Source organism: Lepisma saccharinum, chromosome 1 (assembly GCF_977018435.1).
Source record: "Lepisma saccharinum chromosome 1, izLepSacc3.1, whole genome shotgun sequence".
Classification (NCBI taxonomy): Eukaryota; Metazoa; Arthropoda; class Insecta; order Zygentoma; family Lepismatidae; genus Lepisma; species Lepisma saccharinum.
Genome location: NC_139229.1, coordinates 152,961,263 through 152,988,044, shown reverse-complemented (window position 1 = coordinate 152,988,044; position 26,782 = coordinate 152,961,263). Strand labels below are relative to the sequence as shown.

The following is a 26,782-nucleotide window of genomic DNA, read 5'->3' as shown; positions in this document are numbered from 1 at the left end:
ACTGGTTAAATGGTTTTACCTAAGAACTGTCTTTGATGCAAGTGTTTTACGGCTATCATAAAGATAGTGAAATGTTAGCATTAGTAATTCAATAAATTCTTATAAATACAAACTAAACCCGGATTAATTTCAGAACTCTATGCTAAGAAACTGTAAATAATAAAAAGTTACACTAATGCTCAATCTACACAAACATAATAAAAATCAAAATTCATTAAACAGAATATATTTATCTTGTTGTATAATCAATAAATATGCATTAACATGAACCAATTCTGATAAATTATGTAAGAATCAACATGTGACAATGACCAACAAAATTTTCATTGCAAGGTGATATTTAACTGACCATTATTTCTGAGAGGACTTTAAAAAGAAAAAAAAATTACACACCTCAAAGATAAACATTTTATCACTGTAAATGCGTATACAATAAGAGCCCCACATTTTGTGGGAAAATAATGACATGCAGGATTCAATTTATACTATATAAACAACTAATATATCTTAAAATGGAAAAAAAAGAGTGAAAAGTTTAAAATTAATAACTGAATAACTTGACACCATAAAATGAATTCAGAAAAGTAACAAGCTGCCTGTAACATGGAAAAATTTCAAGTAATGATTTTGACAATTATACACTTATTTGCATCTTTCTTTTTACAATAAATTATAAAAATATTACACAGTTAAATCTTGACAAAATACCACCACTAAATAACATATACTTGCTTGATCACATTTTGTAAAGTTACCATATGTTTAGGTTGGCGAATGCAAGTTAAGCATTTAGTTTCAAGATATTTACAATAAACTGAAGACAAAAAATTATCTATTAATATTTTATAGGCAAGCTTGCAATCTTCAACTGTATGGTACAGTGTACTTTTTTTTTCAGCAAGCCAACATAGGAATCCTTTTTTCGAGGAAAAGTGATGTATATGGACATCAAGAAATGAAATCTGTCCACGCAACTTCAGGTGAAGAAGAGCAGACTGAAACTAAGGTGTAATGTGATCCAGTCTTTTAAAATTGCAGCAGTCTTACGAAGACCCTGAAACAAAAAAAAGAAATAAGATAATTCAAATAATTTTAAAAAGTTGCATCCAATTCACAGCATAAGATATGTATTTGCACAAAGGATATATGATTGTTGATGGATGGGAAATTCAAACTACAGATCAAAATTAGTAATACAAAAGAAACCCATTTTGAAGAGTAGGTACATGAGAAAAACAATCAAAGTCCACTTTTGGTGAAAATCAGGATGTTGATACTATACTACCACAGGGATGGAGTACTCCATTCCAGCATGCCTCATTCTGCAGAAAAATTGCACAATCCTGCAGAAATCAGCATAAAAAATCGACAGGGGAAAATCAATCCAACTCCACCATGCAACGGAAAAACAGTCAGAATGTACTGTAAGAAGTAAATGAAATCAGTGAATTAGGAAAGTGTCAGCAAATGTGCTTCTTTTTTCACTGACAAAGCATCTAGTTTTTAGTGACACAAGGGAATCGGAAAGTGGATTGCAAATTTCAACGTGAAAATTAGTGATACTAATGACTGCAGTGATGAAAATGTTACAATTCGTCAAAGTAGACAAAAAAGGGTCGAAACATGGTACAATTACAGATGCCAGCAAACACATTTGGGCAAATGAGTCATGTGTCAGGTGAAACCTGCAAATGTAGGACACAGTGCTTCGAGGAAATTGTGAAACAGGAGCATGATGTCTAATCTACAATTTCAATTTACTTGGTGACAAAAATAAACACAGTGCTTACATAATCAGATCAGGGACTTCATTTCTCAATAAGGAATACAGGGAGAAATGACCCCTAAAGATAAGACACATTCACAAATTTGGTTGTCAAAAGGACACCCACCCCCTGCATATTTAAGTTTAATTCCACTTTCTGTGGCAAAGAATAATGACTTCCAGTCTCTGAAGAGATTTTGTCATAATGAATTCTTGTTTGAAGCCCACTAATTTATAAATTGTGATATATGTTACCTAATAAGTAGGGAACAGATTTTTAGGTGCTAAAAAGAGATTTAGTACTTTATAAACCCCATTTTAGTATGTTTAAAATATTATAATAAATTAATAGGCATAATTATTAATTAATACTATTATGAAATAACTGGTTTTAGATGCAATTTGTATACAAAAGTTTCTATTTTTAGTGCAATGAATACTACTCTTTGATTATAAAAAATATATAATTTGTCCAATGCAAAAAAGTTATATTTTAAAGCACTGTACTACCATATGCTTTTCAGGTTCTCTGTGGTGAAGTCCTTCCAGCCGTCTGTGAGTGGGCATTTGTACAGTCACGGACACTTATGGGTTGATACAATCCCATTAACTTTCAATGTGATGGTTACAAGCTAGTGGTGTCAATGGAGAACCAACCTTCTCTCTACGCCACAGGAAGTTATTTGTGGAAACTTCATAAATGCAAAGGTTCCGGATTCCCAAGGCAGATTTGGTTCTTCCCAAGGTGGTAACATAGTCACCTTGTAACGAAGAGGTCGTAGGCAGGATTGTTAAAGGTCCAGGAATTTTAAATAAATTCAATTCCAGTCCATGAGAGAAAATCAGCAAGGGTAAATGAGTTCTCGACCGTAAAGAACCTTTTTATCTGTAAAGTATTTCAATTTGGTCCAGGAAACCTTTTTCCAAATCAGTTTAAATACAGTCCAGAAAACTTTTTTTCAGATGAATTTAAATTCGGTCCAGGAACCTTTTTTCCCTGAATAAATTGAAATACCGTCCAGGAACCATTCTCCAGGCTGAATTTAAATATGGCCCACGAACCTTTTTTCCGGATCAGTTTAAACAGGGTCCAAGTAACGTATTGAAATGGGGTGATTTGGAAGGCTGCATCCACAATCTTGGGGCGTGGGGAAAGAGCATTGCTACTATTGTAAATATTAAAATACACTCTACTCTACATGGGGTGGCTATTAGATAAATTGAGCAACAAACATGAAGCAAGTCTCTCACCTGCTTAGTGGTACTTCTCTGTGTGAATGAAAGACAGGAACCATGAAAAGAACTTCAAACTGAGATAAACGTAGGATGGGAGTAGTAAACTTTAACAACTTTTCACAAATTAAAACATTCCACTACAATAAGAATAAGTTTCTATTAACACACAGAAAATAATTAACTAAATATTTAGTCTTCTTATTTGTGCACAATAGTATTTTTCTCAAGAAAGCTAATTAGGGGTTAACAATATTAAACAAAATTACATTAAACATTATTTGCCATCTTGCAGAGAATATTAATAGATCATAAACATGCATGAAAAAAGGCAGAAAAAGAATTTAGAAAGTTTGACTATATTCTCTTCAGTAGCATTATAACTTTCATTAAATGAGATACAAAGATGCTAATATTTAAATCTATTTGCAATACTGACGCTCAATGAACAGGTCATATTTCATAGAACATAACAGATTGAATCTGCAACAAATATGACTGGCACTGTGAGATGTTTGTGGCCTATGTCTCTAATCTACTTTGTGCAGTGAGCATTGCCAGTTGATTTTCACTTTATACTAATACATCTAAGTTTGTATGTCATCAGAATGAAACTTGCCACATGTGAGACCCAGGTTCCCAGGGTGGTTCAAATAAAGTTGGGATTTTTCAGGCCTTTTCCCTGAATCAGCTCTGGTGTTCACCCAGCCTCAAATAAATGGGTAGCTGGGTTCAACCCTGGGCAGTAAAGATGGGTGGAGGATGGTGCTGATCACATTACCTCCGAAAATGGCCAAGGGGTCCAACCTCCACATTCATAGCATGGTGCTATGTACATTAGGAACTTTACCTCACCTACAGTATAAAGTGGAATTCAAAGCTAGTGTCCAATATTACTCCACTGGAGATTAAACCTGTAAATCCTTAACTACAAGATGACAGCATTACCGCTAAGACATCGGACAGATAAGAAAGTCTGATGTAGAGAGAGTGGCTATCTCAATATGAAACTCAACATCTGTATTCTAATCGAAGACAAGGTTTGTCTTTTTACTATTACAAACAGTAAGCATAAACAGCACAGCAAAACTGGCAAAATTTCATGAATGTGGTTTTTATTATTAGCCATAATGGAGTGAAAGAAAAGAAGTAACCGGAAAATCAGATTAGGACTTGCACTCGACAATCATGATAAATTTTTGACAAAGATATGTTTCCCAGACTTCCTGTTAGTGCTTCATTTCCTTTCTTTTTCTTTAGTTGTTATAGACAAGTTATATAAAATTTAGAGAGAAAAAAGTTTTAAAAAAATTAGAGCTATTTAGGTTCTCTTGTGCTCAATCCAGATTACTTCTTAGGCCTGCCCGATGGAGCAGTGGTAGTGTCGTCACCTTGTAATCAAGGGGTTCTAGGTTCGATACCCGGTGGAGGCACATAGTGGTTTGGATCCCACTTTAAACTGTAGGTTCAGTCCCGATTAGCCTTTCTGTGCATAAACTGGATTTAAAACAAGAATTCAACAGATTACTTATTTCTTATTATATTGTTTCCACAGTCAGTCAAATACTTCCAAGTACAACTGCTGGTCCCCACTCACATACCAAACCAACTTTTCTGGGTACTTTTCAATAACTTTCCACACCACTCCATAATGATTTAGCAAACATCTGCAACTCTGTATGGTAAACAAAAATACAGTAATGCTTTCATGTGAAAAGTTCCCCAAAAAAAGAAGCCAGTTGGGAGAAAGTGACACATGTTATCAGCTTCGAATACCAGGAAGCCCCCCCCCCCCCCCCCCCCGTCCCAACAAAGAAATCAATTTTGCTGACTTTTACAGGTCAGTGGAAACTTGGTGCTGACAAAATTCTACGAATCAGATGGAAGTAAACTGACTGGCAAGGAATGGCATGGATTTCTCCCTTTCAATCTGCACCCTTAGTATAACAATAATATTAGTCTATGTGTGTTCTTGTTACACATGCAGCCACTACTTACCAAGATAAAACCACTCCTTTTATGGCCTGGAGGAGTGGTTGCTTAGATCAAATACTGTGTTATCATCTTCCTCCTCATCTGCCCCTAGAGGTGTCATTTCTAAATCCTCCCTGTTAGCAACAATGCCATATTTTCTCACTTTAGTCCTTCGACGTCGCAACCTGCAGATAGGCAAACAAATTACAATTTGTAATGCATGAATGAGTCAATATATCTAATCTAAGTGAACTTGGGACAAAATCGGATGTCCATCATCAGAAGCATAGCATCATGAATAATTAACTTCACTTTCCAAAATCAGTTAACAACACTGTAATTGGTGAATTTACATTACCAAAAGACATATTCTCATGTACATTCAGGTAACAGGACAACAGTGGCAAAAAAGTTCAATGATGTCTAATCATAGAAAGAAAACAAAAATGTTTATAATGTAAACTAAAAATTTGATGATGATAAATCAAGGGTCATGGTAGCTTATTTAATAGTCCATACCTTATAATCGTATATTCTAAAATCCAATCGTTTTTCATTGTTACAATCAGTACAAATATTGTTACTGGAATGTACAGGGTGACAATTAATGAACTATATGAAATAAAACGGAAATTAGTGACAAACGACGTAGTACACAAACTATATTGCACATGTAAACGGCACTACAGACATTCGGATTTAGGTTATGACATGTTCGATATGTCTGTCATCTCTGGCGATGATGTGGGGCAGACAAACAGCAAAATTCTGCATGACCCGCTGAAGTGTTGATGCTGTCCATGACCTCCTGAATGGCAGTTTTCAGCTCGGCAATGATTTTGGGGTTATTTCTGTACACCTTGTCCTTAACATAGCCCCCTTCCAGTGGCCTCTGGGTACCCCAGAGCCAGAATGCGGTCCCCAAAATACTCCTCCAGGACATTTTCACTTGCAAATGGCTGACATCAACACGTTGCGTGCGCATACGCATACGAATTCCCATCATGCCCTCTGGCCAGCCATGCAGTTTGGACGTTACGCGAACCGTTCAGAAATTATGACTGTTTTAATTCATATAGTTCATTAATTGTCACCCTGTATTTTCAACTGTGTAAAGGAGAATATTGTTAATTGTAGCAAGCATCAGTATAGTTTGACAAAAATACTGTGGGAGTATTGGGACACACACTGATTGTGTAATGATTTTTGCAACACGTACATGAAGATGTTGAATAAATTTCCTACTGGAAACAATTATGGAAGAAAGATTGAAGTTCAGAGAAAGTCATTTCTGTGTTTTAAAGATATACAAAGTAGCCTATTAATCTGCAATGAATTTGGTGTTGAAAAATATGTTGTACAAGTGACAACACTTGAGATTCCCCACTGCCTGAGGTATATTTTTCACATGGAAAAAGTTGCATGCAAGTATAGGAAATGAAGGAAAGTGAAAATACTATGACAATCGAATCTAAATTGCTTAAAATGTATAATTAGTAACATCTAAGCATGTAGGAGCATAATTATAATATAAAGATCACCAAACCTGACCTGCCTAACCTACTCACTCAAGTAAGCATGTACAAGCAGGGTGGTAAAATCGATCTATACCAAAAAAAAAAATATATGCAGTAAATTATCTCAACAATCGTTAATAAACAAGAATTCAATTCTTGTAGGAAAAAGAGTATGTATCATGATAATATTGGAATTACAGAATTGTTACCTGTGCCACACACTGAAACCAAAGAGAATGGGATACAAAAGAGGCGGAACTCTGCCCCTAATATGGAAATCTTAAGTCGTCTGCTAGGAAAGGGGGGGGGGAGAAGTGGGTGTAGCCTGGGGACTTCAGCAACACTATAGGCATCTCATTCTGGTCCCCGAAAATCATGAACTAATGTAGCGCTCAACTGTTAACAACTGAAGGTGGTGTTGCGTGTAAGTTTGAATTTGATGGGTAACCGTCAATGTTCACTCCGATTGGTCGAACATTGACTTTTGTTTGTAGTGGTGTTTGAATGTTTATTCTGATGTTGTTTTTTTTTTTAAACGATCAGCAACAGTTGAAGTGCAATTCAAAGCTCACCATACTTTGTAAATGTAAATTACGAGTTCGTCTAATTTGCGGGGAAAATCAACGAGATCTCAAGGTTGGATAAATTAGTTTTTCAGAATTCCGAATGATCCAGACAGGTATGTACTGTACAATAAATCTTACGGCACATTAAGAAAATGTAGTTAGAAAGTTCTTAGTTTGTTAATAAACAATATGTTCACCAAAGATAAACATATATTATTACATATTGGTGTATGTGTTTATATATATATATATTGTAAACATTCATAACATAGATGCATGATACTTTGGTCCACCCTCTATTTTCATGAAATTTCACACTTTTGACCTGCAAAACATGATGACTGAAGCTTAACGGAGGTAAAAGGAATGGAGATCCAGTAATTCGGATTCCTCCGTCGAATTTGTGCATTTTTTTTTATTTTTGAGATACCAATCACCCTTTACCTTTGGAGGAAGAATTGTGAGTTCAACACGCAAGCAACTCAGCCTGTGAAGCAGGTTTTTCAGCTTCACTGTACTATTTGTAACTAACTAAAGAAAACAAGAAATAAGTTATTGGTGAGTGCTTTGATTGTTAAAAAGTTAATTGTTCTTGTTGGTTGACATTTGGGTGCGGATGTGTGTAAGTGAGGAAAGCATTTGGTACACTGTGAGAAATTGAACATTTAGTGTCTTTTCTTTCCCTTTCCTTTATGAAATATAGTGCATCTTTATTGAAAAAGGAACGATGAGAAGTCTATATTCGGATCGGTACATGAAAAGCAAGGGAGTATGTATTCTGTGATCAACAATGTCAGTGTTATGAAGGAAATTGCATGGAAATTCAAACGAAGTACTTGTTTTGACAACCATGTTCTCATACTCTAATGGAACTTGGGGTATAGATTCCCTCCCTGATGGTAAGAAACCACATACAAATATAAACTCCGCTGTAGCACTTTTCTGGTTTCACAAGTTTTCAGGAAATTCTTGCTTCTTTCTAATTTACTAACCAAAACATATTCACTCCAATTCAGTCTTTTTAGAAATCTACATTGTGAATTAAATCCAGGGTATTTTAGGAAGAAAAATGCAGTGACAATACCCTGCATGTGTGTTAACCCTTAAACGACGACCCGTCACCTATAGGTGACAGCCGGTATTTACGCCAACGATGGATTGTCACCTATAGGTGACAAGGTGCTTTTGTGTGCAGTATCTGACTTTTTGGACATACTGTGACTCTGATTATGTTCGGATATACATGTTTTGAGTTCTGCATGAGTCATGAGGTATGTGACGAACAATGAGCAAGGTTAAATATCATTTCGATTATATGGGAGGAGGGGGTCAGCTCTCCGAAAATCACCTTTTTTTCTTCTCATTTCTGGGATATGCATAGGCTCCTCTAGCAAGGGAATGAACGCACACAAATAATTTTCCGCTTTCCCTAATCACATGTCAGTGATAATGGGCTGGCAGCTAAGTCGAGCAGGGGGGGGGGGGGAGGGTTCAAATTCACTGGGACAAAATATTTTACGATGTGCTTTTGTGAAAGGAGGTTTTACAGTGACCTGTTGGAAGGACAAATGAGAAGTATACATGCTGACAAATATGCATCCACCACCAATCACCAATAGATGGAAATTTCATAGATAACAATGGCAATGCTATCAAGCCTGCCATTGTTGTCAACTATAACAAGTCCATGGGGTATGTTGACAAATCAGACCAGATGACGTGTGCATACTCCACACAAAGGCAGGCTCGAAAATGGACCAATAAACTGTTTATGCACTTACTGGTCAAGACTGTTCTGAATGCATATGTGATGTACCGACTGTTCCACATGAACGTGTCACACAGGGACTTCAGATTGTCCCTAATAGGTGTCCTCTTGGAGGAGGGAAAGAGCGGAATCTCCACCGGGCCCTCCCAAGTGAACCTGGATCCTTCCAGGACCTCCAGACAGGCCCTCCACATGCCCATGGAAGCTTCTGGGAGGCAGAGGTGCAGGTTGTGCACAGAGAAAAACATAAGAAAAACAACATTATGTTGCCCAGAATGCAAGGTAAACCTCTGCTTCCGAAAATACCATTCCTGATAGAAGGAGGGGCTGGAAGTGACCCTACACGGCAGCCAGGTGGGTTCAAGGTAAGATGAAAATTAATTTTTATGTAGCTTATATTTTTTACTTCACATTGGAAAATATTTTTTTCTCGGAAAGTAACTTGAATATTTGTATGATTTTTTGTATGATACTGCCAAACAAAGCAGGCAATCTGCAGGTACAATTTTGCCCATTTACATCGTGGCACTGCCGAATGAAGGGGCCCATGATTTTCCAATTTGGTAAAAAAAAATTCAATTTTACTTTCTTCTTCTTCTAACCGACAACGGAAAATTTGGTTTCTATGCCATAGGCTTATAGCCCCATGTGTGCTGAACCAACTTCCGGCTTAATATCATCTTAGCTGAATCGCCGGACGACAAAAAAGTCACACGCGGTCTGTGGATGAAACTAGTCGATGCAACAACTAGCATACAAGCTGCAAAAGGGAAAATTACGGAGAACAAATATATTTGGGAAAGAATGAAAATACTAGCTACTATTCTCGGAAAGGGGGTAAATTTGGTATATCTATTTAAGTAATTAAAATCAATGTTGAGTTCATTTTCATATTCAGCTCCTGAGCTTCATAATATCCAGATTTCAATCAAAATAATTGTTGTGAATAGAAAAAATGTTCCCACGTTAGGTCTCATTATGGATATATATATACTTAGCATTCATTATAGTAGATTGTATTGTTCAAATCTTGTGTCGAAGTCACGCTTTTCGTTCTTTGAAGCTTTGAACGAGATATTCAGTGAACATGGTCTTCATATAAAACAATAAACTTCTCTCACTTCAAACCAATATGTCAACATTTTCAAAGTATCATTTATTTGTCTTGAGTACAAAGAATGTTGTCAGACATCGCCAAGTATAACTATAGCCATCTCCGCAATCACAATATCCCAAATCGCATATATCTGCAAGATCTTGTGCAGACGAAACGAGCCAACTTTTCCTTGACTTCCTCCGGCTGCAAGATGGATGTAAGCCATCTGAATGGCCGGATGCTTTCACTGGTAAGACGTGACGTCAACTTCTGCCCGCCGAACGCTAAACATGCAAGATCTTCAAGCAGACTTGAAGTTGTCTGGCTCACTGAACGGGGCTAATATATCATAATATGGACTGGTTGAAATCAGGGTTATCATTTTGCCAGTTTTTTTTCTTCCAAAAAAAACAACGCGGGAGGTTTTTTCAGTTTTTTTCAGGTTATGTTTAAAATAATGTTTTTTTAAAAAATTAAATACATTTATCCCTGGTAGTAATATATCGTTAACATTCAATCTGTATTGCTTTATACCCTGTTCCAGCAGGCGAACGAGAATTAAGTCTTTGCGCAAGAAGTGATGTGAAACAGCTCCACCAGTGAGCATGTGAGAGAAAACTGAATTGCGTGGAAAGGAGGAGGGAAGCAACTACAGTTACCAGCCTTCGCAGGAGTGTGTACTGCTTCTCTCTGCACACTCGATTTCCTCCCCTTCTCTAATATTATGTGCAGCCTTGCTCCAGAGATAATTGGGTCAGGGTATAGTTGACTAAATCAAAAACTAAAACGATTTCACATTTCTGTTAAAATATTCTGTTGTGAAATATTTCTCTAACAGTTTGATTCTACTCATCCAGGAGGGTGAAATAGTCAATGTTGTTGCTTTGTGATCAGTTTTCAGGGTTGCATTCCTTGAGGAGACACGTACTTTGGTGTATTCAACAATCTAGACTACCAGGGGGAAAAGATGGGCTACAAAATATGTTATAACCAGCACTTTTTTATTTCTGCCAGTCAACAACGGTACTCTATACTGGCACCTTATTACAGGTGAGGACTAATAACATTTTATTTTAACAAGATAAATGACTACGATGCCAGAAGCCCCGGATTCGAATACTGGTCTAGGCATGGGTATTCTTTGTTATGTCCTTTCATCAATTTGATCATCATCGCTCATACTCATCTTCGTGATTAGCAAAATGTGGCAGAAAAGGGAAGTAAAATATACCAAATCAATCACTCAAACAAGAGACACATGTGTGTGTGTGTGTATATACAGGGTGTATATACAACAAACGCAACAAAATGGAACCATGGTCCGGAAAGGACCCAGTCTATTTTATGAGTTTTGTAAAGTTTTGAGTTGGTGTTTTAAGTCCACTTTGTGCACAGTAAGGCTAATCAGGACTGGACCTACAGTTTAAAGTGGAATCCGAACCACTATGTGCCTCCACTGGGTATCGAACCCGGGACCCCTTGATTACAGGAAATGCCCGTCAAAAGAGAGGTGGACTATATATATGTATTTGGATGCATGATTGTTTGTGAACATAACACAATTTTGAGTAGTTGTTATGATGAACACTTTAACAAGCGCATGGCCGAAGGCAGGAAAATTTTTCAGGGGGGCGGGGGTTCACTCATAATTGTTCCCATGGGCGTCGGAAGAAATTTGAATAGAAATAATAATAATAATAATTAGTATTAAATAATAATAAACTAATTTATTTCAAACGAATTATTATTATTTTTTATTGCTGTCCTTATATTCTTGAGGAGACTTTTCTACTCTATCCATCAGAAGTGTGAATATGCAGCACAACTGTTTTTATTTATTTATTATGTTTCATGCAGTGTGTACTGAAATGCACAGTTATTATATTTTGTTATTAAATTTTAGATACCTCAAGAAAAAAAAACTTTAAGAGTATGAGAGAAATTTTAGTCATAAAGTTTATGTTGTTTGACCATTCACATAAAACTTAATCTTTGGAATTTTGAAAACTGTGGAACTAATTATTCTTCGGATTAAATGGTAAAACATTACCTGGTGCATGTATTGTATGTAGCCTCAATTTTTCGATCTAACACCGTTTTTATTTGGTTTTTCTGTTTGAATACTAACTGGACTTTATTTCAGATATTAACAATAAAACTAACAAACGTTCTCCTATTTCGTAACTTGCAATAAACAATGTCAATTCGAGGAGGGGGGGGGGGGTTCTATGGACCAGTTCGATCCCACTTTCCAACACTCTTAATCAACCGTTGAGTGAAGGATAGTGAACATAACACACTACGAAGCTGGAGATCCTAGGTTTGAACTCTTATAAAGAGGGATTTAAGCCCTTATCGAACAGGAAATTTAAAATTTGGAACGGGAATTTTGGGGCAATCACAAGGGAGGAATTTTCACTCATATCCAGGAACAGCACTGGAAAGAGGACAGCAGAAGTGAGGCTGCAGGTAGGCTGCAATTTTGGTTTCAGAACTTTCATTAATCCAACATGCCAGAAGTTTTTTTTTTGGGGGGGGGGGGGTTGAACCCTAAACTCCCCTTTAAATACGGCCATGAACAAGTGTTAACAACATAACAAAACAAACTTGAATAGTGCCGGAACCATTCTTCCCAGAAAAAAAAGCAGTAACTAATTCTCTTACAGTGAGACTTCTAATTTTATTAATCAGGTTTGGTACTTTCTTCCCCATGCAAGGATACACAAATTTAAGCATGTTAAAGTACATGTCTTTCAAGATGCACCACATTTTTTAGTACAGTAATACCTCGTTAATCCGAACTTTGCTTAACCCAGACACGCAAAAGGAAAAAAAGCAGAATGCAAGGTTTTAAATGTGGCTAGAATTGCATTGTATGTCTATTGCTTTACATTTTACCGCACTGTATAGTGTATTTAGGCCTATGCCCTTTAAATACACAATAATAAATGTGTTTTGATGCTACAAACGGAGTTTTAATGCACTTTCTACGGTTCTTTTAGGTTATTTCAGTTAATCCGGACTTTCGTTACACCGGTCAACTTATCCCCCATTAGTCCAGATTAACGAGGTTTTACTGTATTAGTCCATTCTAAACTTCAGTTTATGAAACAAATCATTTTGTGAATGCAGTGTTGTGCCAAAGTTGGAATTAATTATGCTAGAGCTACAAACATATTTCTTATTTCATTTACTTCATATGCCACAGACCATTAAATAATCCAAAAATACTATGCAACACAATGTTTTAAATCTGCTTCAATACAGTTTGATCACAGTTGGGTTTCCCAATATTTTTCTGGATGTTTCAAGCATAAATATCTCCTTCACATATGAACCATGCCAAATTATAAGTTTGCCATATTTAATTGTCTGTCTGATTTCGTCCAAATGGAATACCTTATACATCCTCCAAAATATCTGGCTGCTATGAAAATGGCATTTTTCCATGGTCAAAACAGTAGTGACCCCCAATTTGGTCCTAATACTCCCCAAACATGCACTATATTTCAAAACATTTATTGTCAAACTATAGCTTAAGTGATGCCATAAAATTCTTGAAAGAGTTTCCTCTCTTAATCTCAAAAATGTAGTTTAGGCATTTGAAAGTATCATCAGAATTTGGAATCTACCTCAGCATGTGAAAAATCCATTTTCATTTATGTACAATCTTGAAATGCTTTGAACAAATGCAAATGCAAAACACAATCATACTCGAGGTGAATCTAGTTGTGATTAATTTTAGCTAAAAACATTAAATTTGCTGCAGTTACCGTGGTCCCAAAATTGGCGACTTATCCCACCCTTCCTAAAACACACACTATATTACAGAATGTTTATTAAGAACTTAAAGCTCAAGTGAGACTTGTTTTTTTTTAATCTATTAAATTCATCCTAGTCAAATACGAGCATAAACACTTTATCATAAATACAAGGATTGTGATTTTACCACCATTCCTCTCCAAAGATATGAAATATTATTTTAAAAGTTTTATTGCAAAATTGCGGACCAATGAAATCTGTAAAATGACCTCAGTTTAATTCCTTTTCATCCGAAAATGTAGGCCGTAGCATAGAGCCTCCAACATTGGGAAAATGAGTTTTTCATTCATCATCTTGAAACACATTGTCCTATTTTGCTCAATTTTCTCTAGCTGCAGAAATAATATTACATAAATGATTCTAATTTACAACAGTTATCATGGCCACTAAATAAATGACTTATCACTCTCTGCCCATCCACTCTCAACTCATGCTCCTCCAAAATCATGCATCATATTTTGATAATTTTATTGTCAAATTATAGTGCAAGTACATAATGCTCTTGGAAGTTTCATGCACAAAGATCAAAACTATAGTCCATTCAAAGGTCAAAAATAATCAAAATATGAAAGTATTCATTTGGACTGTATTTACTCTAGTACCCTACACCCTGAAAAAAAAGTAAGAAAAAAACTGAAATTCTGGTAGATCGTGAAGGTGCATGACTAACATGGGTATAGAGGTCCAAATCAGACAAAAAAACATTTATCTTGCATAGGCCAGCAACCCATTATGATGAGAAATGAGAAAAATTATTTAAAGAGTCTTCCCATTTAATTATACCACAATTAACGACATTTCAATAAAATGTACTAAATTCTCCTTTGTAATGCTTAGTCATGCAAAAATTTATTGTATCAATTGATCATCACAGTTGAAACTATGATGTGCCACTATGGTTTCCCCCACATAAGGTGCCTGATAACGAAAGTGCTCCACATTTCAAAATTATAAGCTTTGTACAACTATGCTTTTTGTTTCTGTTAAAATTACATTTCTAGCATGATTTGAGGAAAACAGCCTGAAAAAAACCACTATGACTTGTACACATCCATTATTTTTAATATTACAAGCTCTGCTAAGACTTTTTTTTTTCAAGTTTTCCAAAAAAATCTGACAATCTTAGAACCTCACAAGCATTTGAGGTGATAATATACAATAATTTCTGGAAAAAAAAAGCAAAAAAAAAAAAAACACAGGGATGCGCTAGTGGCCAAGAAGATACCAGAAGAGCTTCAACAGACCTTAAATGAATCAGTGAAAACTGTCAATTTCATAAAAAGCAAGTCACTGAATTCAAGACTTTTTGAGCAGCTCTGCAAAGAAATGGACAGTGAATATCATCAACTTTTACTTCACTATGAAGTTCGCTGGCCGTCACAAGATAAAGTTTTGTCTCGATTCTGGGAATTGAGAGACAAAATAAGAATATATCTCTTGGATAAGCAATTTCATCTCAGCGATCATTCGAATGATTTTTTCTGGCTGGTCAAGTTAGCATACTTATCAGATATCTTCATCCATTTAAATAATCTGCAAGGAGAAAAACTAACAGTCTTATTAGTTGAAGACAAGATCGAAGCAATGATCAAAAAGTTACAGTCAGTTTTGGTGTCACCGTATACTGAATGGAAAATATGAGGAGATCTTTCCAAACTTCTCAAATTTTCTTCGTTCCACGGAAGAAGAGTTGTCAGAGAACAACAAGTCACTCTTCACACAACATTTGAAACACTTGCAACAGTCCTTCAGATAATATTTTCCTGTGCCTGATGCAAGCAAAAATTGGATCAGGGATCCATTTTCAGCTACCCAGCATGAAGTACAGGGAGGTTATTTCAGTCGTTTACCGTGAGCGTGTCGGCCGCTTAGCGGCGCCTTCATACAACAGGTACCGGCAAATTGACTTACAGGAAGTCCGTAACAGAAACAGCTTGTTTTGTAATGTTTCCACATTTCAAAATTACAGTTACAATTACAATTGAAATAAGCAAATACCTTGTCGCAAGGATGCTGGAAAAGGTGTCCTCCCAAATACAAATATTTCTGGTACCTTATTTCTGACATCTAATCTTAGATTAGACATCGCTACTTTATCCTCAGTTGTCGCGAGAGTGCCGTCGGCTTATCGGGGGAATTCTCAGCCGCGGGAGGGCGCGAATGCGACACCTGTCGTCAGTGATGCCAACCGTAGGGACATGTCCCTATGCATAGGGACTTTTCACTATATTTCGCCCACGTAGGGACAGATTTGTCAAATGAGGGAAAACGTAGGGACTTTTTTCAATCTTGGAAAATAACATTTTATTGAGCAAAGGTGCAAAGCTTACTCGCCAGTCAGTTGCACTTTCTTTGTGCTCGGTTTGGAATGAATGGATTAGTTTAGCGAGGAGGAGAAAAAAAGAACTAACTAACAAATCTCCATCAGAATTTTTGAACATGTTATCGGTTACCAAGAACTTTCAAGGCAAGTTCTATTTTGAAAACATTTCCACTCTCGCGAAAATAGTGCTAACATTGCCACATTCTAAAGTGGAAACGGAAATAATATTTTCAATGTTAAGTGATACAAAAACAAAAAAGAGAAATAAAATGGGACCAGAATTGTTCAAGGCTTCAGGAAATACAGCATCACCAACCAACATCTATCTCTTCACAGCAGCAGCATGTATGACTTCAAATAACAATCAACAGCAAATGACTCAACGTTATTCATTAGGGGTGTGCGGGATCCCGAAAAGTTGGGACCGGGATCGGGAAAAATATTTCCCGTCCCGACCCCAACTTCGGGAAATGACTTCCTGACTTTTCGGGATCCCGAGCAGTCGGGAAATACCGAATGGTCACTTTCAAAATTCTCGACGTTTTCTACATTGTAAGTTTCTGGAACTTATCGGAAATTGTAAGTTTTTATTCTAGAAATGCAAAAACAATCACTTAAAGTGAAAATGACGTGTAGAATTCGATATTTCCAGAGCTTCGGGAAATTTCGAATATTTCCCATCCCACAAATGTGCGTAAATTGAAAAATTTTTCGTCCCGAATGTCAGGATTTAACCTTTTGAGTCCCAAGGCCATTTTCACAGGTAAGCCTCAAGGTCCCGAGCCGATTTTGAGTAAAATGCAGAGTTTCAATTAAATGAGTGTAGATTGGAGACTAATTGCCCTAGAGAGATGAGTGATATACCGTTGTACGCGGAATGAACCAGAGATTCAGACTATATGAAATTTATGCAAATTCGGCGTATATATGGAGGGGCAAAAGGGGGAAATCCCCTGAAAATCTTTTTTTTTAAAAAAATGGGGTTTCGCCCCCCTCCCGCTCCCCCGAAAAAAAGTACATGACATTGTCGACATGCACATGGAAATGATCACTGACATGTAAGGAACACAAAAATATTTGCATTATTATCATATGACCAATGTAACTTGAGTTGTACCCCCCAAAAGGAATGGTCGGCACGCCACTGATTCAAGCTTCAAAATGCAGCGGTACTTTGAAATGACTTTAGCTCAGAGACTATTTGCCCTGGAGATATGAACTATATACCGTTGTACGCAGAATAAATCACAGATTCAGATGATATATAATTTATGCACATTTGGCGTACATATGGAGGGGGAAAGGGGGAAATCCCTCAAAAGTACTTTTCTTAAAAAATAAATGGTCCCCCCCCCCCCGGAAAAATGTCAAAATGCAAAATTTATGCAAATTTGTCGTATATATGGAGGGTGAAAGGAGAAAACCCCCAAAAATTATTTTAAAAAATTGTTGAAATGTTTGAAATTTATATTTTCTCTTGAAAAGAGACGCAAAAGAGAAGCCCCTTTTACCGCCTTTTCACCTCCATTTTCATGAAGAAAAGAAAATACGACCTTGACACAGCATCTCGATCGAAACGCTTGAAACCGTGAGGCTTACTTTTAGGTATCTCGATTGAGACGCTTGGAATCCAAAAGGTTAAAAAACATTCTGTCCCTATCCCATCCCGACCCAAAAAATTCTGTCCCGCACACCCCTATTATTCATTAAGGCAAGAATTTACAATACCGGACCCTTCTGTAATTTCTATGCTACATCTTATATTCACGAAATAATTAGTCGTGATGATTTATCTCAAGTTAACATGTTGGGGTGAGGTCAAAAGGTTGTAAAATAAGCTTTTCATTTCTCGCAATGATTCTCCGTATACAAGTATGGTAGCCATATTTTTTGATATGAACAATTGACGTTCGCAATTAGTTACGCTGTCTACAGCATTGCCACACTGTTGATTTCATTATTGGAGAGCATGGATCGTGTAAGATTGGCAGAAGAGCACAGTAAAAAAAGTTGTTAATGTTGTACAGATTTTTAGGTGGAGTGTGCAGGAGGATGGGCATGGGATAATTAATAAACTTATGGATTTCGGTATATTGCCCAACAGTGACAGTGAAAAACATAATGTAGAAGAACATGTGTAATGTGGATTGATTTGATTACAGGTAAGTTTGGCAACAGTGCATTGATCGTAAAATTGCAGGATACGAAAATGGCATCTTCGATGATGAACGTTTCCCGTTAAATTGCTACGATTTTTTTTTTATTGGTTCGCTATCACAATTAGCACAAAACCATTCATGGATAACTACACTGACCATTCTCGTTAAGGTTAGGTTAAGTTGTGTAAGGCAAACATAATTAAAATTTGGGGTCGAAAAACCATGCACGGGTAACCCCACAAACCATTGACGGATAGCCTCACGAACCATTCACGGTAAGGTTAGGATAGGCAAACAAAGTTAAAATTTGGGGTCGTAGTAATATCAGGAATGTATATTTCGTTTCTTAAGTATTGGAAACACAAAATCTTTCAGTAAATAATGAGCAATCGTGCCGATTGGGGACCACCCACTCAATTTCACTTATTTTGCAATTTCTACAGGTGACCCCCAAATTTTAACTTCAAATTCGTGATTAGGAGGCCTCAATTAGTGAGTATGCGAAATAATACAAAAATCGGGGAGGGGTCCTGTATTGTAAATTCGCTCCTTCATTAATTGTGGAAGTACCGAGCAGAAAGATTTGGTAAGTAAATGTGTATATTTTATCTTGTTTTGCATGCTCATGAGGGGTTGATTTTTTTAGTCGCTTTACTTGGCGTAAGGACATTTGGTCAGTTGTAGGGAGTTTTTGACTACGTCTTTAGGGACATTGCCCGGAAAATGGTTAGCATCCCTGTCGGCTACCAGACGTAGTGAGTCTAAGCTCATGTTCACTTCTGTTTGCGTTTATCAGTATGCGTGTTGTTTATACTGTTATTGAGTTGGCGTGCTAGTGCTTTATTGTGTGTTAATTGTTATTCATTCATTAGTTATTCCGCTAAACAAATATAGTCTTGACAAAGAGTTTTTATGTACGATAATTACGTGAAAACGAACTATTGCTGTTGATGGAGTTCATTTTCAACATCTCTTATAACACAGGAGGTTAGTAAAAAAAAGGTAAAAAAGGTAAAAAAAAAAGGTAAAGTGTTCCCCTGTGCATAGCACGACGCCATGAAGGCGTATAGGGGGTGTGGGGGTTAGTGATCGTCATTATTATTACTTATAAATATCATTTTATGCTTTCGGTTTGCTTTATTAGCCGGTATGCTGTCTTCCATTTCTGTCAACTGAGGATAAACCAGCGATGTCTAATCTAAGATTAGATGTCAGAAATAAGGTGCCAGAAATATTTGTATTTGGGAGGACACCTTTTCCAGCATCCTTGCGACAAGGTGCGTGCTTATTTCAATTGTAATTGTAACTGTAATTGTGAAAACATTACAAACCAAGCTGTTTCTGTTACGGACTTCCTGTAACGCAATTTGCCGGGACCTGTTGCATGAAGGCGGCGCTAGGCAGTCGACATGCTCGTGGTGAACAACTGAAATAACCTCCCTGTAGAAGGGCTTACAGAAACAGAAGACCAACTCATGGAGGTAACAACAGACGGTGTTCTGAAAATGCAGTTCATAGAAAAGACACTTGCAAACTTTTGGGCTTACTTACAGGATGATTTTCCTGGACTATCAAAGAAGGCCATGAAAGTATTAATACCTTTCGTAACAACCTACTTATGTGAAAAATCATTCTCTGCTCTCATCTATCTTAAAAACAAGTACAGGAACAGTTTAGAAAAAGTAGATTCAGAACCTAGGGTTCAGGTTTCTACCATTAAGCCCGATATATCACAACTTGTCAATGAAATGAAGCATCATCCCTCTTACAGGAAATAAGATTAACAAGTAGTGTTGTGTCATCTCTTGTTAGTATTCATTATTAATACAAAAATTGTATTTTATATACTTTTGATTAATTGAATGTAATTGCTACAATTAACATTACAATACAATGCAAATAAAAATAAAATGTGTGCGTTCATTTAAACTTTGAGTTAATTCTTGGGGGTCCGCGTGGGCAAGTCATCTCTGAAGGGGGTCAGCAGTCTAGGAAAGATCAAGAACCGCTGTGCTAGGTAGTTCTTATGATGAACACAATAACAATGTTTTTGGCGAGTTCTGGAACCTTTCTTCCTAGAAAAAAGTACTGGTCCAAAGTAAGACCATATCGTTCTGTGCCAAAATTCGAGGTTTAAGCCCATTTTATGCTCAGATAGGCTAATTTTGACTGAACCTACTATAGTGGAACCACGAGCCAAACGACCTGCGCAGACCCGCGACTCCTGTGCACCGTACCCCCGCGAGTTAGGGAGGGGGAGAGTGGACCATGCTTCCTTATGGGCCGAGGTGGAGGGAAGAAGGGAAAAGTGCGTGGGGACTTTTCGTTCCAAGGTTTTTCTTCCTTGTGGTCGATCTATAGCCCCATCTAGTTCGCTGCACTTTTTGACACACTGTGTAGTGCAGGTGTATTCCAGTGTCAGGGTGGTGCAAGGAAATGATGTTCAACCAAATAGACGGAAAGTGGTGTTCAAGTTCAGAAGATTCAACAAATGACTGTCTGCTGCTTTAACCCTTGGTACGCCGCGCGGTCTGACGAAAGTAAGCTCAGTGTCCCCGAGGCTTTCAGCGGGAAATTTGAATTTGTATACATAATGGAGAAAAATCGTAATAACTCTGGCACTATGGGACCAATCTACTTCGGATGACTTTTGTTTTGCAGGCAATACATCGGTGCATGCAACCATGTAAAATTTGGATGCCCCAACCGCGGGGGGGTTACGGGCGGGGGCTGCATCCCCCGAATTTCAATGAAAAAAACATAAAAATGTGGACTTTGCCCCCTCTTCTCCAGCTACTTTGGGGAGAAAACCGGAACTTTTGCTTTTTTTCATTCGCACTTGCATCTTGTGTAGCTACTGTGAATCTCTCTTCCCTGTTGACTCGGCTCTTTGTGGAAATATGTCCGGAAGGAAACGATTGTGCCTTAGGGAAATCCATGAGCTGTTATATGATACGAACTGTTTATGGTGATGCCTTTGTTAGTCCTAACAGAGGAGGGAAGGGAGCCTTTGCAATCGTTTGTTTTGTCTATACTTCTGGATAGACGCACGCTTTAGACTCATGCTTCTGGCCTCTGGCTATCGTCAAGCTTCATTGCGTTTCTAACATAGAGTCGACAGAAAGCTGACACCGCCAAACCTCATCCAATCCCCTCTCTCCTTGCCCTACCACCCCCCCCCCCCCCGCCACTACTTCAGCTTGATCACCAGGTCTAAACACAAAGAAGAATGTGTGCCTTATCAGCACTAAATCACAGCGTTGGAAGCTTGGAGGAAAACAGCATCGTAAATACCAAGCATTTATTGTGTCTGTCAACTGAAGAGCGAACGCGTGTTTGGGTGAGCCCAAACACGTGACATATTCCGAGAAAGGAGGGGGGGGGGGAATTTGAAATTTTCGAAACACGATTGCAAAACATGTTCCCGAACGAACTGTCAGTGTTTCAACCTCAATATACAAATATAAGTGTGGCAAACCCTCAATAATTGTATCTAAAGCTGTTTGTAACATATGTGTTACAGCGGCTACAAGGGACATACTTTTTTTGTAACATATGTGTTACGGCGGCGAACTAAGGGTTAAACATTTATCTGATTAGTTAGCACTCACCACGTGACCATACATCGACCGACAACATAGTGCACACACCAAATACACTACTTGACTCCAAATCAACGAACTAGACGACTCAGTATAGCACCGTGTAACCAACTAGACGCTTTGGTGCAAAGAGAGACAAAAAAGCGAATTACACTTTTTAAGATAGAATCCGAAGCACTGTAATAAGCCTCCACCCACGACTTCTCCTGGTTACAAGTCAACAGTATTAGAACTCAACACCATCAGAGAAGCCCAGATTATTCATCAGATCACTAATGTAACTCTGCCACAATTTATTCAAGAGACTAGACTAGAAATTCAAAAAAGCTCTTTCTTTTACAGACTTGCCACACAATACAATGATCTCTCATCAAGAATCAATATATTTTCCTCTGAGTTTGCATTTTGGTCTTCTATTAGAAGAAATGTTTGTCAATAATATCAAATAGTGATTTTTTACTAATTTTTTGTTAATTTGCTATTCACTTTTGTGTTATTTTGTTACTTTTAATTATTATTATTATTAATGCATTTTCATTGTTGACAATTAAAGTGCAAAATGGCCACCTATGCTGTATCTGAAATGTTCTCAATAAATAAATTTCACCATGGATTTTTACCAAATATATATATATATATATATATATATATGCATGTTGCGACGTAAAAATGGAATAGCGTTTATGCAAAGAACGTTGCTTCCGGCATTGCTATGGTAACCGCAGTAGTTCGGGGGCTACAGCATAATCTCTGCTTGTTCCTGATTGTCCGGTTTTGTATAAATTTCTCATTGCTAATTGGCTGTCTTGTAAGCCGGCTGCTGAAAAGTTTCCATTGTGAGTTTAGGCACTTTCTTCTCTCTTTACATCCCATTCTCTTTGATTGACATCACCAATTTAAGAAATATATTGTCCATATGTATGGTATATGTAAAAGGCGAACTGCACCGTATCAACTGTCAGAAAGGGAACTAACAAGCCAGAGACCAAGGAAAGAAAATCAAAAATATTGAATTCATAATGTTTCTTCAGTATTTAGCATTTTATTAAATAGCTAAGCATTTTGAAAAGGCAGATATCCACTTGTACCTATACTGAACTCCATTTAATATCAAAACAAACTTTTTTGTGAATACTCTAGCACACACATGCAAAGATCAGTAATTTTTCTTGTATTTACATACTGCTTGCATTGTAGAATTATTTCTCTTGTAGTTTGTGGTTCTTACAAGCACATAAAAACAATTTTCGATGTAACGTGAATGTCGAAGTAAGTCTGAGGCTTAGAGAATCGAATTTACAGAAAGGCTCAAAGTTCTAGAAAATATTATTTTGTGAAAATGTTGCTTGCAAAAATTGCCCAGATGAACATGCTGCTAGCAGAATAGCTCCTTTAAAGTGAAAAATGTAATGTACACAGGCATGCGAGTTGTTGTGGCATGTATTATGACATACTCAAACCTACAAAAAACATGGTACATGACTGTTATATCGGACACACATTAAAATTGGATATTTTGTGTTTCGAATGGTTCGTACTTACCAATTATATATTGCGGAACATAGTTGAAGGTGCCATTATGCTTTTTACACAAAAATAACATTAATTTTTTAACATTACAAGTAATTCTTTTGGTTCCTTTCTTCGTTTGCGGAACATACAATATGGCGTGCACAGCTGTGGATCATCGCGCATGTGTTTTGTCGATTTGGAGTGGGTATGCAAGTTTTCAACCTTCTTAACTGAAAAATACCTACTTTCGTGTTCATTATGTCGTCAAATCATTTACGATAGCCCCACGAACCATTGACGGATAGCCCCAAAAACGAGAATTTCTTTTTTTTTTTTTTTAACTATGCTTACCTAAAATAACCTTGCCGGAAATGGTCCGTGGGGCTATCGTGAATAATTTTGGGGGCTAGCCGTCAATGGTTTGTGGGGCTATTGTGAATGGTTTTTTGGGACTATCTGTCAATGGTTTGTGATGACATAATGTACACAAAAGTAGGTATTTTTTGGTGAAGAAGGTTGAAACACTACATACCCACTCCAAATCAACAAAACACAAGCACGACGATCCATGATGAGTGAATGCCATATTGTCTGTTACCCAAGTGGAACAAGGAAGACAAATAATGACTCATACTATGAAAAGTTGACAATATTTTATGGAAAAATGCATAACTTCACCTTAAAGAACCTTCCACAATGCAGAATAGGTAAGTATCAATGCTAAAATTAACGAGTGTATGACTGAAGATGACTGGACCCCTCTCCGATTTTCTTTATATTTGACATACTTACTAATTGAGGCCTGCTAATGACGAATCTGAAGTTAAAATTTGTCGGAAACGTCTAGAAATTGCAAAATAATTACGAACCATTGACACTAGCTCCATGAACCATTGGCGCTAGCCCCACTAACCATTGACGTGTGCTTAGGTTAGTTTTGGTTACGTTAGGCAAAGATAGTTAAAATTTCGTGTCGTGGTAGTATCAGGATCTAGAACTTGCAAAATAATTGCAAACCATTGACGCTAGCCCCACAAACCATTGACGTGTGGGTAGGTCAGGCAAACATAGTTAAAATTTGGTGTCGTGGTAGTATTGACGGTTTCCATTCCGGTAAACATTTACTATCCTTCGGACACCTCTAATTTTTCGTTTCGTCAATTTTTGACCTTCGTACTTATGTATCTGCTTCGCGAAACATTCCTGAAGATGTATCAACGTTGTTTTGATGAAAGTAAGAGCAATTTTGCACATTACCAGTACGTCTTTCTGGTAGGCCTTTTCGCTTGCCTGAGACACAATATGGCGAGTACACCTTCCTACATAACCGCGTGTCGTGCTTGTCTTTTGTCAAATTTTTGACATTTGTACTTACGTATCTCCTTCGTGGAACATTCCTGAAGGTGTATTAACGTTGTTTTGATGAAAGTAAGAGCAATTTTTCACATTACCAGTACTTCTTTCTCCTAGCCTTTCCACTTGCCTCACACACGCCTACACCTTCCTACATAATGACGCGTCGGGCTTGTCTTTCCTCGATTTTCAATTGTTATGCAGTGTTTCAAACTTCGGAACCCAAGAAATGACCGTGAACAAAGTTCATCAGATCTATTTCTTTTCCATTTTTTTTTCGCGTTCTTTTACGAAGAAAATTGTAATCTTTTGTGGCACTATCCGTGAATCGTTTTTCGGGCTATCCATCCTGGAATAAGTGGTAAACATCTAGAAATTACAAAATAAGCGAAAATAAGGCATTACTTTTCAGAATAGAAACTGTCGATTTGTTTCACAACCAAATATATATATTCCTGAAACTACCACGACCCAAATTTTAACTATGTTTCCTAACCTAACTGAACTAACTAACCACGTGCCAATGGTTCGTGGGGCTAGCGCCAATGGTTCGAGGGGCAAGCGCCAATGGTTTGTGGGGCTAGCGTCAATGGTTCGCAATTATTTCCAATTTCTAGATCCTGATACTAACATGACACCAAATTTTAACTATGTTTCCTAACCTAACTGAACTAACCTAACCACGTGCCAATGGTTCGTGGGGCTAGCACCAATGGTTCGTGGGGCTAGCGTCAATGGTTCGCAATTATTTCCAATTTCTAGATCCTGATACTAACACGACACCAAATTTTAACTATCTTTGCCTAACCTAACCACGTGCCAATGGTTCGTGGGGCTAGCGACACGCCATCCTTCTAAATCTAGTTTCATGCTTCAAACTCTCGTTGCAAACGCAGACAGTTCGAAACACTGGATACCCAATCAACATGAACAAAACACAATCACGACGAGTGATGCATGAAGAAGAAGAAGAAGACGACATGTGATGGTGTACGCACCAAACGCTATTCTCTCGGAGAATTAATTTTCAAGGAAGAACATGAATTTCAGCTATGAAACATTCCCACATCACACAAAACACCTTCCCGATGTTCGACAATGCTACAGGAACTTATTACAGTAAGTAGTTTTTTCTGTAAAAAAAAAGGTAAATGTTTACTATCCTTCGGACACCTGTGGAGCTATGTGTCAATGGTTCGTGGGGCTATGCGAGAATGGTGTGTGGGGCTACGAATATTTTTTCGAAACCTATTTTTAACTATTGTAACCTATGCGTGGCTCTACCTAACCTAACCTTACCGGAAATGGTTCGTGGGACTATGTACGAAATCTGTCCAAAGGATAGTAAACAAGTACCAAAATAAATAAATGTGTCCGAAGGATAGTAAACAAGTACCACGCACTTACCTCACAGCCCTAACAACAAAATATGCAACAACTATTACACTCAGTCCAACAAAAACATAGAAGCCCCGCAGCACGGCACCAGAGTTCACTCTAGATAACTTTCCCACAAAGTTATTTAAGGTACTATTCACAGCAGAATTATTTTCAGACTTTACTTCAGCTTCACCGGTTGCATTATATTTTCCTTGTGGATCACCTGATGATGTCTTTTCGTTTCCATTTTGTCTTTGTTGCAACTTGTTCGTTATTGTTGTATTCGATTCACTTCTACGGGGCCGAAAGGACAGTAATAATCTCGCTCCTGGTAATATATTTCGCCCTTGAACAAGTGATTCCCCATGAAATGCTTCTACTGCAAGACAAGTCACAAGTACTACTGGTACTAAATAAATTAGCACGAATACATGAAAACTTTTTAACATACTGCTCAATTAGAGGCAGCAGAACTTGTCCAGTAGTACAAGAATTATTCAGCTGGTTACCACTATCATGCACATTGCTTCATGTGTTCTTCTAAGATAAGTAAAGATACATATGCAACTAATCACTGCAAGTTAACGCATCGTTTTTAGAACGTGTATGTATATCTTAAATGTAAAACATATCAAAACACTAAACGCGAGTTTACAGTCATTGAATCACCGTGCGACTTACGTACACATCACATCACAGATTACACATCTAC

General features: G+C 37.3%; 1 protein-coding gene across 2 annotated transcripts; it reads right to left on the bottom strand.

The window, feature by feature from the left end:
• Positions 1–210: 210 nt before the first annotated feature.
• Positions 211–26,782, bottom strand: LOC145989694 (membrane protein FAM174). Of its 2 annotated transcripts, XR_014441886.1 has the most exons (4): positions 26,098–26,782; positions 4,997–5,157; positions 3,017–3,138; positions 211–1,054 (listed from the first exon to the last, which is right to left on the bottom strand). XR_014441886.1 is itself a non-coding variant. In XM_083124925.1 (3 exons), the coding sequence occupies exons 1-2, from the start codon at positions 26,517–26,519 to the stop codon at positions 5,016–5,018; spliced, it is 564 nt and encodes a 187-aa protein (XP_082981051.1). In that variant the 5' UTR covers positions 26,520–26,782; the 3' UTR covers positions 211–1,054; positions 4,997–5,015. The 2 variants fall into 2 exon arrangements, 1 of the variants encoding a protein (XP_082981051.1); XM_083124925.1 differs by lacking the exon at positions 3,017–3,138.